Here is a 24248-nt window from a genome sequence, read left to right as displayed (position 1 = left end):
TTTGGGTCAGGGCTACTGGTACTTCCTGGGCAATGAATGGTTAATGTATATGGATCAGGGCTACTGGTAGTTCTGCTCTCAGAGTTGGGGACACAGGGGGCTGAGAAGTTCCCAGGCTGATGTCTGTGAGCTCACAGGGAGGGGCTGGAGGAAGCCTCAGAGCCCCACACACAGCTACACAGCCCAGTGCCGGGGAGCTCTGCACATCTCTGGGATTATAATCTCCGAAGCCTGGGAGCTGCAGGGAAAGAGGATCCTGGCCGGGGAGATGGAGAACTATAGAGGTACCGGACTGTAGTGTCAGCTGAGATGCATATATGTGACATGCTGCCCCTATACAACTGAACTGCTTGGGTACAACTGCAATGTAACACCTATGGCAGCTCTGTATACTGTATATAGGCACAGGAGTATATACATCATATGGCAGTATTCACCTGAAGAATTACGTATGGACTAGAGCTGATACAAGTGTATATATATAATGTGTGTGTGTATATTATGCACAATAATGAGATATCTTTTCATCAATGTCACCCAATATAATGTACTGTATCATGTTTGGTTGTACATCATGTCTCTATAGAACAGACTAACACATATAACAGTCATATAATAGCCATGTAGTACAGATGTCACATAGATATTACCGTTAGTTTGTCCTCAGAATCATCTTTTTGTGTGTTTTATGTGATACTGACAATTGTTCTCATATATACATACTGTACATCATATATACATACTGTACATCATACATACATACTGTACATCATACATGCCGCAGTTGTAACCAGTGTAAGCATGACGGGTATGGTATAATGTGTGGTATAATCGTTATAATCACCGGCTGCCATGTGTTGTACTGTATAAGTGCTCTATAGACTGGGGTAGGTGCTGGTACCAGACCCAGGTGAGTGCAGGCTAATTGTTACAGGGCAGGCGAGCTGGGCTTTGTGGTCACCCTGCGATGTGAATGGCATTTCTTTTGTCTTCTGATATAGTGACTCAGTATATAGTGCTCCCAGTATACCCCAGTGAGTGGGTTTAACCGTTCCATGGCTGGCGGCAAGTGAATTTATTCAGAGTAGGGATCAGTTATCACATTAACTCTTACATTACACACGTTACATTGGTAGGTATTAGGAGGGAACACGCGTGTTAAGTCACTGTAGCTATGCTGAGCTGCTCAGGTCAGATAAAGTTGGAAAGTCAGGAAACGCTCAGAGAGAAAAGGAAAATCTGATGAGACTCTAGAGGGATTTCTGACATTCCTAATACGATGTATTCAGCAGTAAGAGTGATCCGTGTGCGTAACACGCTCATGTCAGTGCCATACACACTACCTGTATACTTCATGTGTACCTGAGCTCTGCTGCTCTGTGAGAGGAAGTAGTGCCATACACGCTACCTGTATACTTCATGTGTACCTGAGGTGTGCTACACCTGTGAGAGGAAGTAGTGCCATACACGCTACCTGTATACTTCATGTGTACCTGAGCTCTGCTGCTCTGTGAGAGGAAGTAGTGCCATACACGCTACCTGTATACTTCATGTGTACCTGAGGTGTGCTACTCCTGTGAGAGGAAGTAGTGCCATACACGCTACCTGTATACTTCATGTGTACCTGAGCTCTGCTGCTCTGTGAGAGGAAGTAGTGCCATACACGCTGCCTGTATACTTCATATGTACCTGAGCTCTGCTGCTCTGTGAGAGGAAGTAGTGCCATACACGCTGCCTGTATACTTCGTGTACCTGAGCTCTGCTGCTCTGTGAGAGGAAGTAGTGCCATACACGCTACCTGTATACTTCATGTGTACCTGAGCTCTGCTGCTCTGTGAGAGGAAGTAGTGCCATACACGCTGCCTGTATACTTCATATGTACCTGAGCTCTGCTGCTCTGTGAGAGGAAGTAGTGCCATACACGCTACCTGTATACTTCATGTGTACCTGAGGTGTGCTACTCCTGTGAGAGGAAGTAGTGCCATACACGCTACCTGTGTACTTCATGTGTACCTGAGCTCTGCTGCTCTGTGAGAGGAAGTAGTGCCATACACGCTGCCTGTATACTTCATATGTACCTGAGCTCTGCTGCTCTGTGAGAGGAAGTAGTGCCATACACGCTGCCTGTATACTTCGTGTACCTGAGCTCTGCTGCTCTGTGAGAGGAAGTAGTGCCATACACGCTACCTGTATACTTCATGTGTACCTGAGCTCTGCTGCTCTGTGAGAGGAAGTAGTGCCATACACGCTGCCTGTATACTTCATATGTACCTGAGCTCTGCTACTCTGTGAGAGGAAGTAGTGCCATACACGCTACCTGTATACTTCATGTGTACCTGAGGTGTGCTACTCCTGTGAGAGGAAGTAGTGCCATACACACTACCTGTATACTTCATATGTACCTGAGCTCTGCTGCTCTGTGAGAGGAAATAGTGCCATACACGCTACCTGTATACTTCATATGTACCTGAGCTCTGCTGCTCTGTGAGAGGAAGTAGTGCTATACACGCTACCTGTATACTTCGTGTACCTGAGCTCTGCTGCTCTGTGAGAGGAAGTAGTGCCATACACGCTACCTGTATACTTCATATGTACCTGAGCTCTGCTGCTCTGTGAGAGGAAGTAGTGCCATACACGCTACCTGTATACTTCGTGTACCTGAGCTCTGCTGCTCTGTGAGAGGAAGTAGTGCCATACACGCTACCTGTATACTTCATATGTACCTGAGCTCTGCTGCTCTGTGAGAGGAAGTAGTGCTATACACGCTACCTGTATACTTCGTGTACCTGAGCTCTGCTGCTCTGTGAGAGGAAGTAGTGCCATACACGATACCTGTATACTTCATATGTACCTGAGCTCTGCTGCTCTGTGAGAGGAAGTAGTGCCATACACGCTACCTGTATACTTCATATGTACCTGAGCTCTGCTGCTCTGTGAGAGGAAGTAGTGCTATACACGCTACCTGTATACTTCATATGTACCTGAGGTGTGCTGCTCTGTGAGAGGAAGTAGTGCCATACACGCTACCTGTATACTTCATATGTATCTGAGCTCTGCTGCTCTGTGAGAGGAAGTAGTGCTATACACGCTACCTGTATACTTCATGTGTACCTGAGCTCTGCTGCTCTGTGAGAGGAAGTAGTGCTATACACGCTACCTGTATACTTCATATGTACCTGAGCTTTGCTGCTCTGTGAGAGGAAGTAGTGCCATACACGCTACCTGTATACTTCATATGTACCTGAGCTCTGCTACTCTGTGAGAGGAAGTAGTGCCATACACGCTACCTGTATACTTCATATGTACCTGCGCTCTGCTGCTCTGTGAGAGGAAGTAGTGCCATACACACTACCTGTATACTTCATGTGTACCTGAGCTCTGCTGCTCTGTGAGAGGAAGTAGTGCCATACACGCTACCTGTATACTTCGTGTACCTGAGCTCTGTTACTCTGAGAGGAAGTAGTGCCATACACGCTACCTGTATACTTCATGTGTACCTGAGGTGTGCTGCTCTGTGAGAGGAAGTAGTGCCATACACGCTACCTGTATACTTCATATGTACCTGAGGTGTGCTACTCTGTGAGAGGAAGTAAGACATTTCAGCCTAATGACCCTACCAGCTGAAGTCATACATGACATGGGGAGAATGGTGGTGGGCATATGTGACAAGTATGTGGTGTGAGGGGTAATATTTGGCAAGGGGACAATATGGGGGGGCTCTTGTGACAAGGGTACACTGTGTTTGCAGGGGAGGTGTAAGATGAGGCAAGGAGATGCAGTGAAGGGGGGCAAATATGCCATGGAGGGTGTGTGTAGGGGTCATATGTGACATGGGGAGAGTTGTGGGGTTCACATGTGACATGGGGAGAATGTGGAGGGGTCATTTGCGACATGGGGAGAGTGTGGAGGGGTCATGTACATGATATGCGTACAGTGTAGAGGGGCCATGTGTGATATGGGAGGAATGTCGGCGCTGGAGGCCCGAAGGCTGAAGATCCCGACAGGGGCGATAAGTAGGCTATCCCTTCCCCCACTCACTCCCCCCAACCCTAACCCTCCCTGTTTGGTAACTAACCCTAATCTTCCCCCCCTAGTGCCTAACACTAACCTTCCCCTGGTAGTGCCTAACCCTAACCTCCCCCCTGGTGGTGCCTAAACCTAACCCTAACCTCCCCCTGGTGGTGTCTAACCCTAACCTCCCCCTCGGTGGTGCCTAACCTTCCCCTGGTGGTGCCTAAACCTAACCTCACCCTGGTGGTGCCTAAACCTAACCCTAACCTCCCCCTGGTAGTGCCTAACCCTAACCTCCCCCTCGGTGGTGCCTAACCTTCCCCTGGTGGTGCCCAACCCTATCCTCCCCCTGGTGGTGCCCAACCCTAACCTTCCCCTGGTGGTGCCTAACCCTAACCTCCCCCCTGGTGGTGCCTAAACCTAACCCTAACCTCCCCCTGGTGGTGTCTAACTGTAACCTCCCCCTCGGTGGTGCCTAAACCTAACCTCCCCCTGGTGGTGCCTAAACCTAACCCTAACCTCCCCCCGGTGGTGCCCAACCCTAACTTCCCCTGGTGGTGCCTAACCCTAACCTCCCCCCTGGTGGTGCCTAAACCTAACCCTAACCTCCCCCTGGTGGTGTCTAACCCTAACCTCCCCCTCGGTGGTGCCTAACCTTCCCCTGGTGGTGCCTAAACCTAACCTCCCCCTGGTGGTGCCTAAACCTAACCCTAACTTCCCCCTGGTGGTGCCTAACCCTAACCTCCCCCTCGGTGGTGCCTAACCTTCCCCTGGTGGTGCCCAACCCTATCCTCCCCCCGGTGGTGCCAAACCCTATCCTCCCCCCCAGTGGTACCCAACCCTAACCTCCCCCTGGTGGTGCCTAACCCTAACCTCCCCCCTGGTGGTGCCTAACCCTAACCTTCCCCCGGTGTTGCCTAACCCTATGGGGTCATATATGATGTACAGGGAGTGGGTGGGGAATTCCTATGTGACACGGGGAGAGTAGTGGAGGGGAGCATAGTGCGAGACATGGGGAGAGTGGCTCAGTGTCAGATGTGTTAAGCATTGGAGGGGTCAGTGTAGTGGACAGAATGGGGAAAATTTTCTCGAGGATCGGCAGGTCCGCGAGTAGTGAGCAGGGCCTAATGATATTCTACGAGAATCGCGTCATTTAGCCCCGCCCCCTATTCAAAATATGCGGGACTTGCGGCATTTTGATTTTGATTGGCTGGTGGTTTACCACTTTTCAGAGCTTCGTACATCTGGCCCATGAGGAGAGTGTGGTGGAGGGGGGCATAATGTGAGACAGGAGGGGGGGGTCAATTTCGACAAGGTGAGTGTGTGGGGGTTACTGTGCAACAAAGCTAAGGAAATGAGGGTGATAGTAACAGTGAGGCTTATGCCTCTGTGTACAGATGTGTCCTCCTTTTATCACTTTGTTACTGTCTTATTATTGTCATTGTGCATTATATGGTTGCCATGGAGACATTTTATTAAAAAAAAAAAAAGGTGATGCTGCTCGTAGAGGTAAGCGGATCGGTTTTGCTGAAGACCAACCGCAGCCAAAATGTTGTGTGAGTCCAACCAAGTCCCGGCACGGATCATTTTGGTGTTCCGAGTAGCATGAGTCCCGATACGGGTCTTCTCGCCAAGATCAGGACTCTGACCTAATCGCGTATATATTGGATTGCATTTAAGTGTTGTGATTTCAACACTTAGGTGGTCAAAACTGACCGGAAATGACCATTATTGAAGATTTTAATACTATGGGAACAAAAACCGGCTCAAATTACATGATTTTAGCTGCTTTATCCATATTTAAAGAAATCCAAAACATGACGATTTAGAACCAAAACCAAAACGTGGGGGTCTGCGCACAACTCTTGCTGCCAGTAACCACCAGTAGGTGATGGAACTGCAACGTGTACAGGTCCTGGTATTCTAGCATGCTATGTATGTCTGCCTGTGAGCTGTGTCTGTGATCATGTGATGTATGTCTGTATGCTCACATCAGTTATGTCTGTATGCTCTCGTTCTCTTTGAATTGCTGACACCAGGATCTGGCATTTAATCTACGTTTCCGGAATTCACTGATTCCAGGGCTGGGAAAGGCTGAGAACAAGAGATGGTTATCACCTGGCAGGTTACCTGCAGGAATTTGGATACAATCAGATCGTCTCTTCCTTGTATCCTACCTGCTGAGAATGTCTGCGGACAGTTTAGCATTCTGCCTTAGAGGAGATCTATCTATGCCAGACCTGGACAGCAGGTTTTTCCAGAGACTTTAAAACCTGCCGCCATGGCATCCAGTTCCACTGGCAATCCCAGGAGCCGGCTAGCCGGGTCACACTGCAAATTCCCTTAGACTGGTCCTTACAGCTCCAGGCTATTATCTCTGAGGCAGCTGAGTGACGTACAAATATCTTGCTACAGAACGACCTATAAATGTAACTTTAATTAGACTCCTAATGTCTGCATGTGATCCCTTTACAATGACCCATAAAATATATCGTAGCGTGAAGTAATCGAATGTCCTCACAAATAGTTGGGGTTTCCTATTAAAGGGACTATTTTATAAACTAAAAAAAATATATTTTCTCCAACAGTTTTGCTGGAGAAAATCAAAAATATAATTTCTCTGTATTCAGGGCCTGAGCAGAGCCGGTCGCTCTGACAGAGCGCCCGCTCTGAATCAGGGATGGTCTTTTTTTTTTTTTTAGAACGGCCTCCTGGCCGCTCGCATAGCTGTGGGTGACCACCCACAGCTATAGCGAGCGGCCAGGAAGATGGTCGCGATGGTCAAGACCATCGCGACCATCGGGCTTGCGACGAGCCCCTTGTGGTAGGGTCTCGTTGCCGCAAGCCCCAGAGAGATTTCGGCTCTAACAGAGCCGGTATCTCTCCACTGACATCACTTGTGATGTCAGTGGGGCCGGCCCCAAACGGTAGGCGTTCACATGGGAACGCCTCCGTTTGGGCAGCCACTCCCCCGGCCCGCCAACCAAAGGGGGCGAGCTGTCACTCAACATCGACAGCATGTCCCCTTTGGTACGAGACCCGGAGCGACGGATTGCCCGTCGCTATCCGGGTCTCGCGCATGCGCAAGACGGAGCCGGCTTCGTCGTGCGCATGCGCTCTGGGCCACCATCGACCCGGTTGTGAGTGCTCAGCGTTTGCGACAGGGTCTGAATCGGGCCCTCAGTCCATACTTACCAACTTTACAAATCTCCTCTACAGGAGCAGCCCGGAGTGGTGATGCTGCTGACAGGTTCGGGGGTCAAGGTCAGGCTGTAGACGTCATTAGGTCATTAGATAATCGGAGCGCCTCCATACACTGCAAGATGTACAGAGACAATCTCCATTCACAGCGTGGAATCGGCTGAACGACGGTCGGGATAATTGTACAGATTTATTGATCTAACCCAACGAACCAGAGCGTTTATCAGTCGTTTTCAGGCTATTAGCGATTATCGTTGAGGTCCATACAATCGCTTTTCATCGGCTGATCTGAACGATTATCATTTTCTCTACATCTGACTTCAGGGGCCCAATATTAACCCTATTTTAGCACTTTTTGGACTGGTCCTATTCCAAAAGCAATATCAGTAATTATGGGCCTCGATTCTGAGTCGCAGGCAGTGGCAATGCCGCACGCAGTGTGGCCGATGTTTTAAGTCTTCGCATGCCTGAAAAATATGCGTCCCCGTCAGCGTGCAGCCCAGAATTAGCCCCTTAATATGCACCGCGCACACACAAGAAATACTATGTGACTGTGCGCAGAGTTTTTCATCATCAGAACTGCAGATAAAATAATGCATATTTTTTATTGTGCTTGATTGAAGCGCATGACGGAATAATATGGTAGCCCTTCCCGGCTTGCGATTATAGAAAGTAGACAGCCTACCACAACCTGATTGCAAGTCACACGTAATGCCACAGAGCAGAGCGATTTTCTGCTACCGTGCATGGGCGAAAAAACCCCTAAAAACTCATATGGCGCATGTGGAACACTGTGTGTACTGTATGTACAGAGGCGCAGCCGCAAGTGAGACGCGCTGCATCGGAAATGTATTGGATATGTGCCGGGTGTTCCTGTACGGTTGAAAAAAACGGTAATGTGGTTGCAGCAGCACATGACTATGACTACGCAGAGCCATCACAGAGTGATTGACGGGAAGTGAGCGTTTGGGGGTGTGCCAGTTACAGGGGCGTGCATAAATTAGCTACTGCGATGCCGTACGCAGCATGAGCTTTCACTGTGTGCAATGAGGTTAACGATTTCTGAGTAAGGCCAGACCTTGTGCAAGTGTCCGATGTTACCGATGATTTTGCAGACTTGCAAAGGGAATCTGTATCTAATGCTGACGGCTGTTTAGCCGCCGGATCAAATACCGACAGCGGCAGCCCAGCGGGTCGAAATCCCGACAGCTGAAGGTAAGTACCCTAGTCCCCCCACTAACCCTCCCTTAGGGGTACCTATCCCTAACCGCCCCCCCTAGTGCCTAACACTAACCTCCCCCCTAGTTCCTAACCCTAACCTCCTCCCGTTAGTGCCTAAACCTAACCCCCCCTCCCCCACCCTAAACCTAACCCTCCCAGGGGGGTGCCTAACCCTAAGTCCCCCCGGGGGTCCCTAAACCTAACCCTCCCCCCCCCCCAACCCGCGGCTATACGCTAAGACACCCGGCTTACCTTCGTTCGGGATGTCGGGTGTCGGGATTCCATAGTGGGGAATGATAGGCGTTGGGATTTCGAAGCCTATCTTTAGTCCCATGTCGGGATGTAAGTGTTGGGGTATCCTGACTGCATCCCCTTAAAAAGTATTATGATGTGTGTACGGTAAAGTGGGCGTCCTTATGTTAGGAGACAACGGTATTGCGATAGCATTCATTAGCATATTTTTGTAGTGGGACTGCGTGCGTAATTGCAATAACGTTCCGTAATGAATCAGGCACTATAGTTACCACGCTCAGTATTGACTACTCAGTTGGGAAGAGGAAGTGTCAGATGTATAGATTGTAAGCTTGCGAGCAGGGCCTTCCTACCTATATATCTGCCTGTTATTATCCTGTTTTGTTCTATAAATGTTTCCAATTGTAAAGCGCAACGGAATATGCTGCGCTATATAAGAAACTGTTAATAAATAAATATGATAGAAATCTGTAAGTATTGTCCCCGGGTCAACGATGCCAGTCACAGGGAAGAGCTGGTAGTTACTACCCGCCTGGCAGAGAGAGAGAGAGCATGGCAGACACTATCATACTCTGAATGGAGGACGGTGATCGGAGGACAGTGAGCCCACCCCGTAATCTGTCTCTCCTGTCTACTCTGTCATTTAAAATCTATTTTTTACCTGCTCACCATAATTACCTGGTGCAGTCACATTCAGCGCTGCAGGGGACAGAGCCGGCAGACATACATTTAGTACAGAACTTGTCTTCACAGTACGTGAATATGGAGACATTTACCAAGCACCGTAAAGGTTCAACCATGTGGAGCTTGGCCCTGATAATTAATGCCATCTCCAGATGTTGTTACGTCTTAGCCATTCTAGCATGTAGGCACCAGTTTCCCAGAGAGGGACCTTGGGAACCTTCCCCAGCAGCTTATACAGTATGCATAGGTGGCCTGGTGACTAGGTAATCTGTATAGGCTGTTACCGGGAGTCCGCAGCGCTCTACAAAGCGCACACAAAGGTACAGTACAAACACAACAGGACATAAAGTGCATACAAAGTACAGTACACACATAACAGGACAAAGCAATTTATAAATGGTAGCCGTTTCATTTCACAAGGTCGCTGTAGGCAACTAGCCCTGGCTGAACCCAGTTAATGGGCATAGCAGGCAGATTCAGTTCCACCGATTGCGATAAGAATGCCAAGAGGAGATGACAGTGTTGGCAGTGAAGGAAGCGTACATAAGGCAGGAGGGTCCTGCTCGTGAGGGTTTACTATCTCATAAATATAAATGATAATCCAGGAGGTGACATGGTGGGACCAGGAGAAAGGCCCCTCTCTGCTATGGGCATCAGTAACTTCTAGCTACTGTACGCCTCTGCCCATTATTACAGTCCTGTGCCCAACATTACAGCTTGATGCCAACATGTACAGCGCTATTCCCAGATGAACGCCCTCACACCTGTGCTCAACGGCAATGCTTTGTGCCCATCTGTATCATACCCACCAAATACAGCTGAGTGATGCAGCTCCCACGCCCACTTCATACCAGTCTCATGTCACACGTCGGGTATAAAACATACAGTCCCGTGTCTCCCACCCCACCAATACAATTCTCCTACCCTTTCATCCCTCCCTTGATGTTGGGCAGCGTTCGGCCCGTGCTGGATGAGACCCTACTTGCGTGGAGAGAGCCAATGGAAAGCATCCAGTGAACTCATAATGGCTTCTATCCAAAGAAACCACAGGTGGTTGCAGCCATATTAAAACCCATGTGGCTTCTATTTGCAGCAGTAACAGTGGTTTCAATTAACAGCGTAAAGGGAAAGGGAAGAGAAAGTGGTCGGCGAGACCGCTTGTGGGGTATCGTCATTGCTGCATGTCATGCCAAGGGCCAAAAGATGCCAAGTAGCCTACCAAGTGTTGGGCAAGAGTTAGATGGGCCTAATTTACAGTATGGGAGTATTATCCTATATGTTATATCCAATCTCACTGACATATGTTGTATATCTTTTATTTATTCCTGTATGCCCCTTGTGGCTAATTTACAGCATGGGAGTGTTATCCTATATGCAGACTTTCTAACTCTCCCTGTTTGTCAGGGAGACTCCCTGAAATAGTAGTAATCACCCTGACTCCCTGAAGAGTATAACAATCTCCCTGACTGCACCTTACCCCTATTATGTAGCCCTTATATACTTGGGGGGGGGGTTGTGCTCTGTGCATGCGTATGCAGGGCCGTAGAGAGCCCTGTCGTGCCGTGGTACAGAGGGGGCGTGACCACGCCCCCTTGAGAAGAAAAGAAAAAACCACCACACTTTTGCAGCGCCGCTTCGCTGGGGAGGGGGGCTCTGCGAGCCCCTCAGCCTGGCGCAAAGCCAGGGGGGCGCGATCAGTGTGATCGCTCCCCCCCCCACAGGCCACGAGCAGTCTCCCACTGCATCCCAGCATGCTGCTGTGAGGGAGAGAAGGGAGGGGGGGCGGCACTGGACCTGGACCCCGGGTAAATAGTACCCGCTCCCCACTCTCGGCGCCCCTGTGCGCATGCACGAACTGGCCGCTGCGATTGGGAAACGATCGCAGCAAGCACACAGTCCCATCTCATAGTGATTGACAGGAAGTGACCGTTTGGGGGCGGAGAGGGGGAGTGGTCGGTGGAACGCAGGCGTGCCTGTGTGTTTGAACTCTGTTACAGGTGCGTGCATAATTAAGTCCCCGCAATTGTATACGCTGGCAGAGGTCTAGATGGCGACAGGAAGTTTAGCAGTTTGTGAGGTAGGGTCAGGTCAACCACAACTGTGCAAATGGTTCCGATGTTACCGATGTTTTGGCTGACTTGCGGATGCATGCTATGGGAAGTGGGCGGGCTTTATACAGTGGTGGGCATCTTGGTATAGAGCTACAATTGCCGTGCGATTTGCTTACCAGTACATTGTGCTCATAGGCAGTGGCGGCTCCTGAGGTGAGGCTACAGCACAGTCCAAAATTCAAATAGGGGAACCACACCAACTGTCATTTCACACGCTAACAAACATCACTGGCTGGGGCGCGCGTACCCGCTTTACCCCGTATTCAATTTGAAAGTACGTGAAAACGGGACCCGGCGAAACTTGGACAGGTGGAAAGTATTTTCAGTTTTGGGGAAATCAGCCTGACACCCCCCAAAAGATGCTCTGACATAGGGGTTCCCTATGGTACCCCCCGATTTGGCTTGCTGAAGGTATTTGGGGATTTTAAATGGGCTCAATAGCTGCTAATAGCGTTTTCCTATACGTGGTGCAGAATAGTATTCAGGAGTATTTTTTTCAAGAAAATAACTTATCCCAGCAAATTTGGGGCACATGAAAATGGGGGTCAGTATATTTAAAAGTTGCTAAAGTGAAGTTTAAAAAATCGTGAAAATCCACCTGTCGCAAACACCTGCAATCAAGAAAACACTTGGGGCATACTTGGGGACGCCCCCCCCCAGAGTCAAGTTCGCTAGTCTTTAACTTTGCCACCCCAACATTTTTTCGCCGCCAAAATGAAAGTGATTTTTTGGGGTGTTCTTAAGTGTCTTTTAAAAAAAAAATTTGACGCAGTTTACCTTTGGGGGACTGTATGGAGGCTGCAGGGGGGTTACTGCAACGTTGCACCCCAAAACCCCAATTCTGCACTTTTTTCCACTTGCTATTCATAGGCAAAACTTTTTCGCCTATTACATTCCATTGACTTTCTGCCTAGACGGAAAGTCTTTCAAATTGAATACGGGGTAAAAGCAAAACAGGCGAAAATTACATCATCGGCGAAAAAGTATCGCGGATCTGGACTTTTCGCCTCACATCAGTCCCTGCCCCAGTAGAGCTTACACCCTATATTCCCTACCACATGCTCACACACATACACACTAGGATTCATTTTTGTTGGGAGCCATTTAACCTATCGGTATATTTTTGGAGTGTGCGAGGAAACCCCACTGTCGACCGTCAATAGGTTGACTGACAAAAGGTCGACATGGAAGAAACCCACGCAAGCACAGGGAGAATATACAAACTCCACACAGTTACGGCCGTGGTGGGAATCAAACCCACAACCTCTGTCTTAACATTAGACATGTTAATGTGAGTATCCTTATGGCTTCATGCGTAAAGTCGCACCACTCACTGTTTTTCAGTCTGCATGCACCATCATTAGTATCGCTGCTTACATCTACCCCATGCTGGGTCCAAAAAAATCCATCTGAAATGGGCAGTCCTTCATCATACGCAAGCCCCATACCCACACAGATGTCAGTCTACACGGGATCGGTATAAAATACCGCCAGACGCAAGTTCAAATCCCGACGCCAGAAGACCGGCAGTGAAGATCCTGACAGGTAAGTATTTAAACTATTACTAACCTAACCCCCTCCCTTAGGGATGCCTAACCCCAACCTCCCCCCCAAGTGCCTAAACCTCCCCCTTCCCCGCAGCCTAAAACTAAGTCTCCCAGGGGGGGTGCCTAACCCTAACCCCCCTCACCCTAGCCTAACCCTCCCGGGGGGGTGCCTTTCCCTGTCCCTAACCCTCCTCCAACCCCCCTCCCCCCCTCGGTTGTCCGCTCCCGGCTTACCTTCGATCGGTATGCCGAGCGTCGGGATTCCAGCGTAGGTAAAAATAACAGGCGTCGGAATTTCGATGCCTGTCATTAGACTGCCCCCTGGGATTAGACAGTCGCAGGGGCGTTTCTAGAGAGGATGGGGCCTGTGTGCAGTCTCCGACACGGGCTCCCTCCTCTCCGCCCGGCAGCGCACTGAGCTGTGCGCGGCCAGCACCGGAGTTATAGTCTCTGGGCACTAGAGTGTGCCCAGAGTCTATAGTGCATGCACAGGTCACCGGGAAAATGGCCGCATATGCACAAATGACTGGAAAATGGCAGCTGCGGCCATTTTACAGTCGTTTTACAGCGCCGGACGCCCGTACCGATGTGGGACTTCGGAGAGGTAAGTAATATTATGGGTGCGGGGCCCCCCATGACCCAGGGGCCCATGTTCCTCACACACCCTGCACCCATTATAGATACGCCCCTGGACAGCCGGGAAGCCTGGCGGTCGGCATTTTAACCGTCGGCTTCCTGACTGCACCCCGTCTACACACCCACGAGACTCGCTGAAAACCAAACTCTTGCGTGCGTTCACAAGGGAGCCGCCCAGGTTGACGGTATCTGGAAAGAAGATCGACAATTAATAGGTTGACTGGCAAAAGGTCGACATGGTTGACAGGTCAACACAAATGATTGAGACGATTTTTATGGTTTTTCAACTTTTTAGTGTTAGGGTGAGTGTTCGGGTAGGCTGCCAGAGGGGATGGTTAGGGTTAGGCACTAGGGGTTAGGTTTGGGCACTAGTGTTAGTGTTAGGAATTAGGGTTGTCGACCATTTGAGCCTGTCAAACCTTTAAGTCAGTCGACCTTTTGACTGTCAATCTTTATATTGTCGATCCTTTACACCACACCCCCGGCTGACACCCAGTTCACGGAGAGAGAGATCTGGCCATACACGAATCCTCCCGCGACATGTGTATGCACGACGTGGCACATGAGCAGTTTGCTAAAAGTCAGCAGATCACACTTGCTGACTTTCTGGCTGGCGGAAGCCAGGTCGGCGATGCCCGTAGCAAAGAGCAAACAAGTGCAGTGGGGGGTGATGGAGCAATTGTGTCATTGAGGCCCCTTCCCAACTACAGATGTCAGTTTAGGGTAAATGGGTGGCAGTGGGCAGCCACAGGCATCCTCTGGGAGGGAGGCTTGCCTACTTTTCCAGGCATCCGGGAGACCTAGACGTGTCCGCTTTTGGACTAGCGCACGACTCAGAATCAGGTCATTTATAGTCAGCATTTTCCAAATAAAGTTGTTTTGTCCTTTAGAAAACTGCAGTCATTCTCCGCGGCTGTCACTCACCTCCTCTCTCTTCTCCTCCTTCCTGCAGCACACATGTAAATTCCCCCATTCCCAGCAGATCAGACATTCCTGGTACTGGGGGATGGAAGATTGAGACATCTCCTTACTTACACTCTCTGTCCGGCTTATCACGTCTGTGGGTGCTGCAAAGTCAGAACCAGCACAAAATTAGCTGCTCGCAGATAAACAGGAAATCATAATTATAACACACAAAGACAAAATATCTAAGTATAGAACGGGCGTCTGTAACATTCACTTTCACAGACAAGGGATGAAGAAGCCAAAGGGTTTTACAAGAAATGTGCACAAGTTACCGAAAACATACTGAATATCGCGTAATAATATAAATAGTCCATGAAATACAGTATCCTCTGCCCCCCCCAAATCCCCACACACACGCACACTTCCCTTCCTCAGGCTCTGAGGAGACTTCAATGCTTCTAGTGGCCCTCAGTATCTTTTTTTTCTAACAATACTCTATAGTTCCTTTTATCTCTGTTAGATTTCAAAACAAGTGTGTGTGCTACACTAAAGTCTGCATTTTCAGCATTACCCATAGTGTGTGTAATACGGTTTAGTGGGGGGGTGCAGCCGAGAGCTAAACAGTGACCGGTTACTAGGGGGGTCATGGATAATTTAGGGAGGGGTGGCCAAGGCCATCTTAATGTATGGGCACACTGAGGATTAAGGGGGGGGAGTCGGGGGGCATCTAAATGTAGTGTGCAACCCCACACTCCATGCATAGGGCAGCCAGCTGAGAGGTTGGCAGAGAAAGTTTCTCCCTGGCTGCTCTGATTGTTAATTACACAAAATCAGAGCGACCAGGGAGCATTCTCTAACAGCCTCCCAACCTGCAGACACAGGGACCCCCATACTCTATTCACAGCTGCAGTGTGGAGCAGGAACTGCACTGCGAGATGCAGAAGAAGAGAAACCGAATGATTGCATAAGAAAAGAGGTGTTTTAAACCTCTTGCATGTTTGCAAATCACTGGTTGTAATAGCCTATGGCAAGCAGGGGCGGGTTTTTAATAGGGACATTATATAAGAGGCTAGAAGTGTGGGCCAAAGCCTCTCTGTTTCCAGATTTACCACCCTCCCTCCCTTTAAATGTTGGCTGTTCTGTTGTGGATTTGGCTTTAGCATGGCGGGAAAGAACGGCAGGTCACCAGTCCGGGTGCAATTATTTAGTTGAGGTGCGCTCCCTTCGTTGACTAGTAGTTGGCTGTACCAACCTAACGGGGGGCAGTATCATCACCTAAACGGGTGGGTAGTCAAGTTAGAGGGTGAGCGATACCTTTTTGTTGATTTATATGGTTTATATTGTTTAGAGATGAGCGGGTCCAGTTCCCTGAGAACCGGACCCACACGAATTTCGGGATCCGAGGCAAAATCTCGCGACCCCTATGTCGAGTCGCAAGGTTTTGTTTTCAGCAGGCTTAACGCTGATTGGCTGAGAGAGCCATCTGTCACGGCTCTCAGCCAATCAGCGTTAAGGCCATTGAAAACACTACAAAGAAGAAAAAGAAGATGGTGCCCGCCATCCCCCGGGCGCCTGACACCGCCGGCACCCCCCGCTGCCGACACTGACAGCACCCCCGCTGCCAACACTCCTGCACTGCTGCCCAACGTACAGAGGACACCGTCAGAAACCCCCACACTACCTGCACTGCCACAGTGAGGACACCACCAGCACCCCTGCCCTGCTGACACAGTCAGCAAACCTGTACTGAGGACACCGCTGGCACCCCCGCTCTGCCGACACCGCCGGCACCCTGCATTGAGAACACCCCTGCACTGCCGACACAGTCAGCAAACCTGCACTGAGAACATCGCTGACACCCCCGCACTGCCCACACAGCCAGCAAACCTGCACTAAGACACCGCTGGAACCCCTGAACTGCCGACACAGTCAGCAAACCTGCACTGAGGACATCGCTGGCACCCCCGCTCTGCCGACACCGCCGGCACCCTGCATTGAGAACACCCCTGCACTGCCGACAGTCAGCAAACTTGCACTAAAGACACCGCTGGCACCCCCGCATTGCTGACATCACCGGTACCCTTCACTGAGGACACTGCCAGTACCGCAGCACTGCCATTCCATGTACTGAGGACACTGTCGGCAACCCCGCTCTGTCGACACTGCTGTCTTAGTAAGTGCACTATTGGTGTATCCAACCCACACTGTATAACACACTGTATCCGTGTTGGAAATTAGAAACTGAACTGCCACATGTTAGTGCCGCCCACTGTGTCACTTAGCTTAGTCAGCCAGCTAGCTGGATGTAACCTTTTGGCCTTAACTAGATTAATATTGTGAGGTGGTCAAAATTGATTGGCAATTACTGGAAATAAATGTTATTGGGGTTAATTATACTGTAGGAACAAAAACAGACCAATTTTATGTGATTTTAGTTGTTTTTATGATTATACAGACCCAAAACCAAAACATGAACACCAAAACAAAACACAGAGGTAAGGTTTTGGCAAAACCAATCCAGATCCAAAACCAGTGTAGATCCAGATCCAAAAACAAAACAAAAACACGGGGGTCGGCGCACATCTCTAATATTGTTATGTTTATGCACGCTCGCTCTAAACCATGGCGTTTTTGTTATTTTTGGAGCCGGCCTCCTGGCCACTCGCTAAGCTGTGGGTGACAACCCACAGCTTTTGCGAGCGGCCAGGTGATGGTCTCGACCATTGTGACCATCGGGCTTGTGACGAGACCCTTGTGGTAGGGTCTCATATGCCGCAATCCCCAGTGAGCTTCCGGATCTAATAGAGCCGGAAACTCTCTACTGCCATCACTGGTGATGTCAGTGGGGCCGCCCCCAAACGGCAGGCGTTCCTTCGGGAACGCCTCCGTTTGCACAGCCACCCCCCCCTCCCCGCCTACAAAACGGGGCGAGCTGTCAAACAATATCGACAGCCGCCCCGTCTTGTAGTGAGCCTAGGAGCGACGGAGCTGCCACCGACCCGCTTGCGAGCGCTGTGGATTAGGCACCCCCCGGGGGACTTAGGTTTAGGCGGCGGGGAAGGGGGGGTTAGGTTTAGGCACTTAGAGGGGGGATAATGATTAGGCACAGGGCGGAAGTTAGGGTTAGGCACCCCTAAGGAGGATTAGGGTTAGGGGGGGGATTAGGTTAGTGAATACTTACCTTAGGGACGATCAGGATTTTCACCCATGTCGAGCAGCCGCTGCCGGGAGTCCGGCGGTAAATCATACCGATTCCTCTCCCGTCAGTGCGTGCGCGCGGCATCCATGCGGCGGTGGGGGTCCCCAACCTCCTGAGAGAAGGTTGAGAAGGGGTGCGCCCCCTATGGGTGGTGCCCCAGTTCGACCGCACTGGTCGAACACCCCTAGAGCCGGCCCTGCGCTCACCCACCTATAGTTGCAGCCCTGAATATACTACTGTTCTCTCCTGGTGTAACCCAGACACATATACTACTGTTCTCTCCTGGTGTAACCCAGGCACATATACTACTGTTCTCTTCTGGTGTAACCCAGGCACATATACTACTGTTCTCTCCTGGTGTAACCCAGGCACATATGCTACTGTTCTCTCCTGGTGTAACCCAGGCACATATACTACTGTTCTCTCCTGGTGTAACCCAGGCACATATACTACTGTTCTCTCCTGGTGTAACCCAGGCACATACACTACTGCTCTCTCCTGGTATAACCCAGGCACATATACTACTGTTCTCTCCTGGTGTAACCCAGGCACATATACTACTGCTGTCTCCCAGTGTAACCCAGGCACATATACTACTGTTCTCTCCTGGTGTAACCCAGGCACATATACTACTGTTCTCTCCTGGTGTAACCCAGGCACATATACTACTGTTCTCTCCTGGTGTAACCCAGGCACATATACTACTGTTCTCTCCTGGTGTAACCCAGGCACATATACTACTGTTCTCTCCTGGTGTAACCCAGGCACATATACTACTGTTCTCTCCTGGTGTAACCCAGGCACATATACTACTGTTCTCTCCTGGTGTAACCCAGGCACATATACTACTGTTCTCTCCTGGTGTAACCCAGGCACATATACTACTGTTCTCTCCTGGTGTAACCAAGGCACATATACTACTTTTCTCTCCTGGTGTAACCCAGGCACATATACTACTGTTCTCTCCTGGTATAACCCAGGCACATATACTACTGTTCTCTCCTGGTGTAACCCAGGCACATATACTACTGTTCTCTCCTGGTGTAACCCAGGCACATATACTACTGTTCTCTCCTGGTGTAACCCAGGCACATATACTACTGTTCTCTCCCGGTGTAACCCAGGCACATATACTACTGTTCTCTCCTGGTGTAACCCAGGCACATATACTACTGCTGTCTCCCGGTGTAACCCAGGCACATATACTACTGTTCTCTCCTGGTGTAACCCAGGCACATATACTACTGTTCTCTCCTGGTGTAACCCAGGCACATATACTACTGTTCTCTCCTGATGTAACCCAGGCACATATACTACTGTTCTCTCCTGGTGTAACCCAGGCACATATACTACTGTTCTCTCCTGGTGTAACCCAGGCACATATACTACTGTTCTCTCCTGGTGTAACCCAGGCACATATACTACTGTTCTCTCCTGGTGTAACCCAGGCACATATACTACTGTTCTCTCCTGCTGTAACCCAGGCACATATACTACTCTCCTGGTGTAACCCAGGCACATATACTACTGTACTCTCCTGGTGTAACCCAGGCACATATACTACTGTACTCTCCTGGTGTAACCCAGGCACATATACTACTGTACTCTCCTGGTGTAACCCAGGCACATATACTACTGTACTCTCCTGGTGTAACCCAGGCACATATACTACTGTACTCTCCTGGTGTAACCCAGGCACATATACTACTGTACTCTCCTGGTGTAACCCAGGCACATATACTACTGTACTCTCCTGGTGTAACCCAGGCACATATACTACTGTTCTATCCTGGTGTAACCCAGGCACATATACTACTCTCCTGGTGTAACCCAGGCACATATACTACTGTACTCTCCTGGTGTAACCCAGGCACATATACTACTGTACTCTCCTGGTGTAACCCAGGCACATATACTACTGTACTCTCCTGGTGTAACCCAGGCACATATACTACTGTACTCTCCTGGTGTAACCCAGGCACATATACTACTGTACTCTCCTGGTGTAACCCAGGCACATATACTACTGTACTCTCCTGGTGTAACCCAGGCACATATACTACTGTACTCTCCTGGTGTAACCCAGGCACATATACTACTGTACTCTCCTGGTGTAACCCAGGCACATATACTACTGTACTCTCCTGGTGTAACCCAGGCACATATACTACTGTTCTATCCTGGTGTAACCCAGGCACATATAGTACTGTTCTCTCCTGCTGTAACCCAGGCACATATACTACTGTTCTCTCCTGGTGTAACCCAGACACATATACTACTGTTCTCTCCTGATGTAACCCAGGCACATATACTACTGTTCTCTCCTGGTGTAACCCAGGCACATATACTACTGTTCTCTCCTGGTGTAACCCAGGCACATATACTACTGTTCTCTCCTGGTGTAACCCAGGCACATATACTACTGTTCTCTCCCGGTGTAACCCAGCCACATATTCTACTGTTCTCTCCTGGTGTAACCCAGGCACATATACTACTGTTCTCTCCTGGTGTAACCCAGGCACATATACTACTGTTCTCTCCTGCTGTAACCCAGGCACATATACTACTCTCCTGGTGTAACCCAGGCACATATACTACTGTACTCTCCTGGTGTAACCCAGGCACATATACTACTGTACTCTCCTGGTGTAACCCAGGCACATATACTACTGTACTCTCCTGGTGTAACCCAGGCACATATACTACTGTACTCTCCTGGTGTAACCCAGGCACATATACTACTGTACTCTCCTGGTGTAACCCAGGCACATATACTACTGTACTCTCCTGGTGTAACCCAGGCACATATACTACTGTACTCTCCTGGTGTAACCCAGGCACATATACTACTGTTCTATCCTGGTGTAACCCAGGCACATATAGTACTGTTCTCTCCTGCTGTAACCCAGGCACATATACTACTGTTCTCTCCTGGTGTAACCCAGACACATATACTACTGTTCTCTCCTGGTGTAACCCAGGCACATACACTACTGTTCTCTCCTGGTGTAACCCAGGCACATATACTACTGTTCTCTCCTGGTGTAACCCAGGCACATATACTACTGTTCTCTTCTGGTGTAACCCAGGCACATATACTACTGTTCTCTCCTGGTGTAACCCAGGCACATATACTACTGTTCTCTCCTGGTGTAACCCAGGCACATATACTACTGTTCTCTCCTGGTGTAACCCAGGCACATATACTACTGTTCTCTCCTGGTGTAACCCAGGCACATATACTACTGTTCTCTCCTGGTGTAACCCAGGCACATATACTACTGTTCTCTCCTGGTGTAACCCAGGCACATATACTACTGTTCTCTCCTGGTGTAACCCAGGCACATATACTACTGTACTCTCCTGGTGTAACCCAGGCACATATACTACTGTTCTCTCCTGGTGTAACCCAGGCACATATACTACTGTTCTCTCCTGGTATAACCCAGGCACATATACTACTGTTCTCTCCTGGTATAACCCAGGCACATATACTACTGTTCTCTCCTGGTGTAACCCAGGCACATATACTACTGTTCTCTCCTGGTGTAACCCAGGCACATATACTATAGCTGTCTCCCGGTGTAACCCAGGCACATATTCTACTGTTCTCTCCTGGTGTAACCCAGGCGCATATACTACTGTTCTCTCCTGGTATAACCCAGGCGCATATACTACTGTTCTCTCCTGGTGTAACCCAGGCGCATATACTACTGTTCTCTCCTGGTGTAACCCAGGCGCATATACTACTGTTCTCTCCTGGTGTAACCCAGGCACATATACTACTGTTCTCTCCTGGTGTAACCCAGGCACATATACTACTGTTCTCTCCTGGTGTAACCCAGGCACATATACTACTGTTCTCTCCTGGTGTAACCCAGGCACAAATGCTATTCCTACTGAGATGGACGATTATTGCCTATATGGCCAGTTCTGCAAAATTTGCCTTCTCCATGCTACATCCGACTCTAAACGACCCTCATAATTACCAATCTCTTTTGTTATAATATTTACATAATTTCTGTAACCTAAGATGTATTGGAATTTAAAATAGAACATTCTTAATTAATATTCCCCAATAGTGATAATAAAATGATTAGTACATTGCTGAATTCAGTTTTGTTGCTTAGAATAAGCAGAGATTGCAGCCCTGTTCTATTACTCCTTTCCCTACTCACAGCAGCATAATGTGACTAGTGGCCGCCACCGGGCCGGCGCCACCTCTGTTTGTTACTTTTTCATTTGTTGCAACAATGCTGCTGAGCCCTTTGCAGTACAGATGATCATTTGCAACCTTGTTTTCAATCACAAGCGATACAAATATGCTGGGAAATCTCTGTGTTACTAATTGCAGGATGTGAATTAACATAAAAAAAATAAGCCAAGGGGTTTCCACCTCTAAGCTAGGACAATGTGGATGAGGATAGGGAGATTCCTAGGGTGGAAAATGAAGCATTCCTTACTCCCCACTCCCGAATCAGCTATGCATGTTATGTCTCACGACGGTATTATATGTATACAGATTGCTGTATTTTTTTTCTGGTGATAGTGTTTGTTTGTTTTATTAAATCAAGTGTTTTGATTTGTTTTTTTATAGATTTTTCAAAAACAAAAAACAAACAAAATACGTACAAATCAAAACAAGCATAGGGTAAGGGGGGGGGGGTCTGTAATAAGCCTTGGTTAGAGATAAAGGCCCTCATTCAGAGGCGGTCGGAGGATGCAAGCGGTCACTCAGAAACTGGGCGGCAGCTTGCATCCTGACCGGCCGTCTCTGTTTCAGTCGTTAGGCTGTGGGTTTACACCCACAGCTCTAACGACTGCTAGGGTGATGGTCGCGATGGTCATAGACCATAGTGACCATCGGGGCTTACGACGAGACCCTAGGGTAGGGTCTCACTTGTCGTAAGCCCCGGAGAGCTTCTGGCTCTGTCAGAGCTGGAAGCTCTCCACTGACATCACTAGTGATGTCAGTGGGGCCTCCCCCACACGGCAGGCGTTCCCATGGGAACACCTCCGTTTGGGCTGCCACCCCCCCGGCCCGCCTTCCAAACGGGGCGAGCTGTCAATCAACATCGACAGCTCGCCCCCTTTGGAAAGAGACCCGTTACGACTGGCGCTGTCGGACGTAGCGGGTCTCACGCATGCGCACAAAGGAGCTGGCTCCCTCGTGCGCAAGCGCACTGGACAAACACTGAGGCGGCCGTGCGGTCGTCCTGGTTTTTAGTGATATCCATGATTGTGCACAGATGGTTACATCAAAATAACTGAGGCACTAATTAAGTCACTTGTGCTCAACTATGGCTATCCCTAAAACCTGGACTGTTAGTGTGCCTTGAGAACCGTGGTTGGGAACCCCTGGTGTAGAGAGATAAAGTACCAATCAGTCAGCTCCTAACCTGTCATTTTTCAAACACAGCCTGTAAAGTGACAGGTGCTGATTGGTTGGTACTTTATATCTCTCTCCAAGACTTAAGCTGCCCATCCACTAGGCGATTAAACCTAGCGATGGAGCGATAACGACGGTCGTTATCACTCCATCCCTTGGTAATCGTCCGCAAATCGGGCAGTAAAAGGTTAAAAACGACCAGCGATGCGCGCGCCCGCTGGTCGTTTTGAACACCAATCACCACCCGAACATGACGGTCAACCTGACGACCACCATCAGGTTCCATTTTCGGGGATGATTGATGTGCATACACTGAACGTCTGAATGTTCAGTGTATGCAGTTCACCCCGCGAGAGACGACCGCATCGTAATCGTGCCGTCGTCCCCCGCATCGTTAAGTGGATGGGCAGTATTAGTCCATCACGGGACAGTGCATGTAACGATGCATGACACCTTAACAGCATAGAGCAACGGCAACTGGTCACATAGCCACAGGATAACACAACACAGGTATTATAATAAGGTCCAAGCAAATAAGGCAAAATCCAAGCAAAGAAGGATACAGTAACAAACCTATATTCCTCATGCCCAGCTGAGGTAGTAAGCAATAAGAGTCAGGACGTGCACCTAGGGTAGGAAGGCGCCATTCATGCCCAAACCGCTGCAAACCACACAAATATCAACCCCAAAACCAGAATATCATGTAGAACTGGACCGCAACCCAATGGCCGGCAGTGTATTCAGGCCACAATAGCCAAAAAAATGACTGTGACTATATAACAGGGATTCTCTTAATACAGTAAAAAAATAAAATCCAAATACTAATGTTCCCCCACCCAGACCCCAGCTAGGGTACACCTAGATCCCTAACAACCAGCTACAGAACATACCCAATTTATCCCCCTACTCTTATACCAAGCCCAACCTATGGGATATTGCAGTCTACTACTAACCCAATTCTAAATATTCATTTCAAAATATAAAGAATAGATAGCCTGTGGGGGCTGGTTGTGTAGGACCAAAAAAGGAAGGTAGTGTAAGGTGCCCCCCTGCAATAAGAGGCTACAATAAAAACAAAAGGAGTTTGGCAT

At 49.2% G+C, this 24248-nt stretch overlaps 1 protein-coding gene across 1 annotated transcript in view; it reads left to right on the top strand.

The window, feature by feature from the left end:
- Positions 1–185: 185 nt before the first annotated feature.
- The window catches only part of AFAP1L2 (actin filament associated protein 1 like 2), a 161185-nt gene continuing 137122 nt past the window's right edge, over positions 186–24248 (top strand). The window contains exon 1 of the mRNA XM_088456091.1: positions 186–284. Within this exon, the coding sequence (XP_088312217.1) occupies positions 269–284 (16 nt within the window). The 5' untranslated portion in view covers positions 186–268. The remainder of the gene's footprint in view (positions 285–24248) is intronic.

Source organism: Taudactylus pleione, unplaced genomic scaffold (assembly GCF_031769625.1).
Source record: "Taudactylus pleione unplaced genomic scaffold, aTauple2 ptg000685l, whole genome shotgun sequence".
NCBI lineage: Eukaryota > Metazoa > Chordata > Amphibia > Anura > Myobatrachidae > Taudactylus > Taudactylus pleione.
This window is presented reverse-complemented; position numbering and strand designations above follow the sequence as displayed.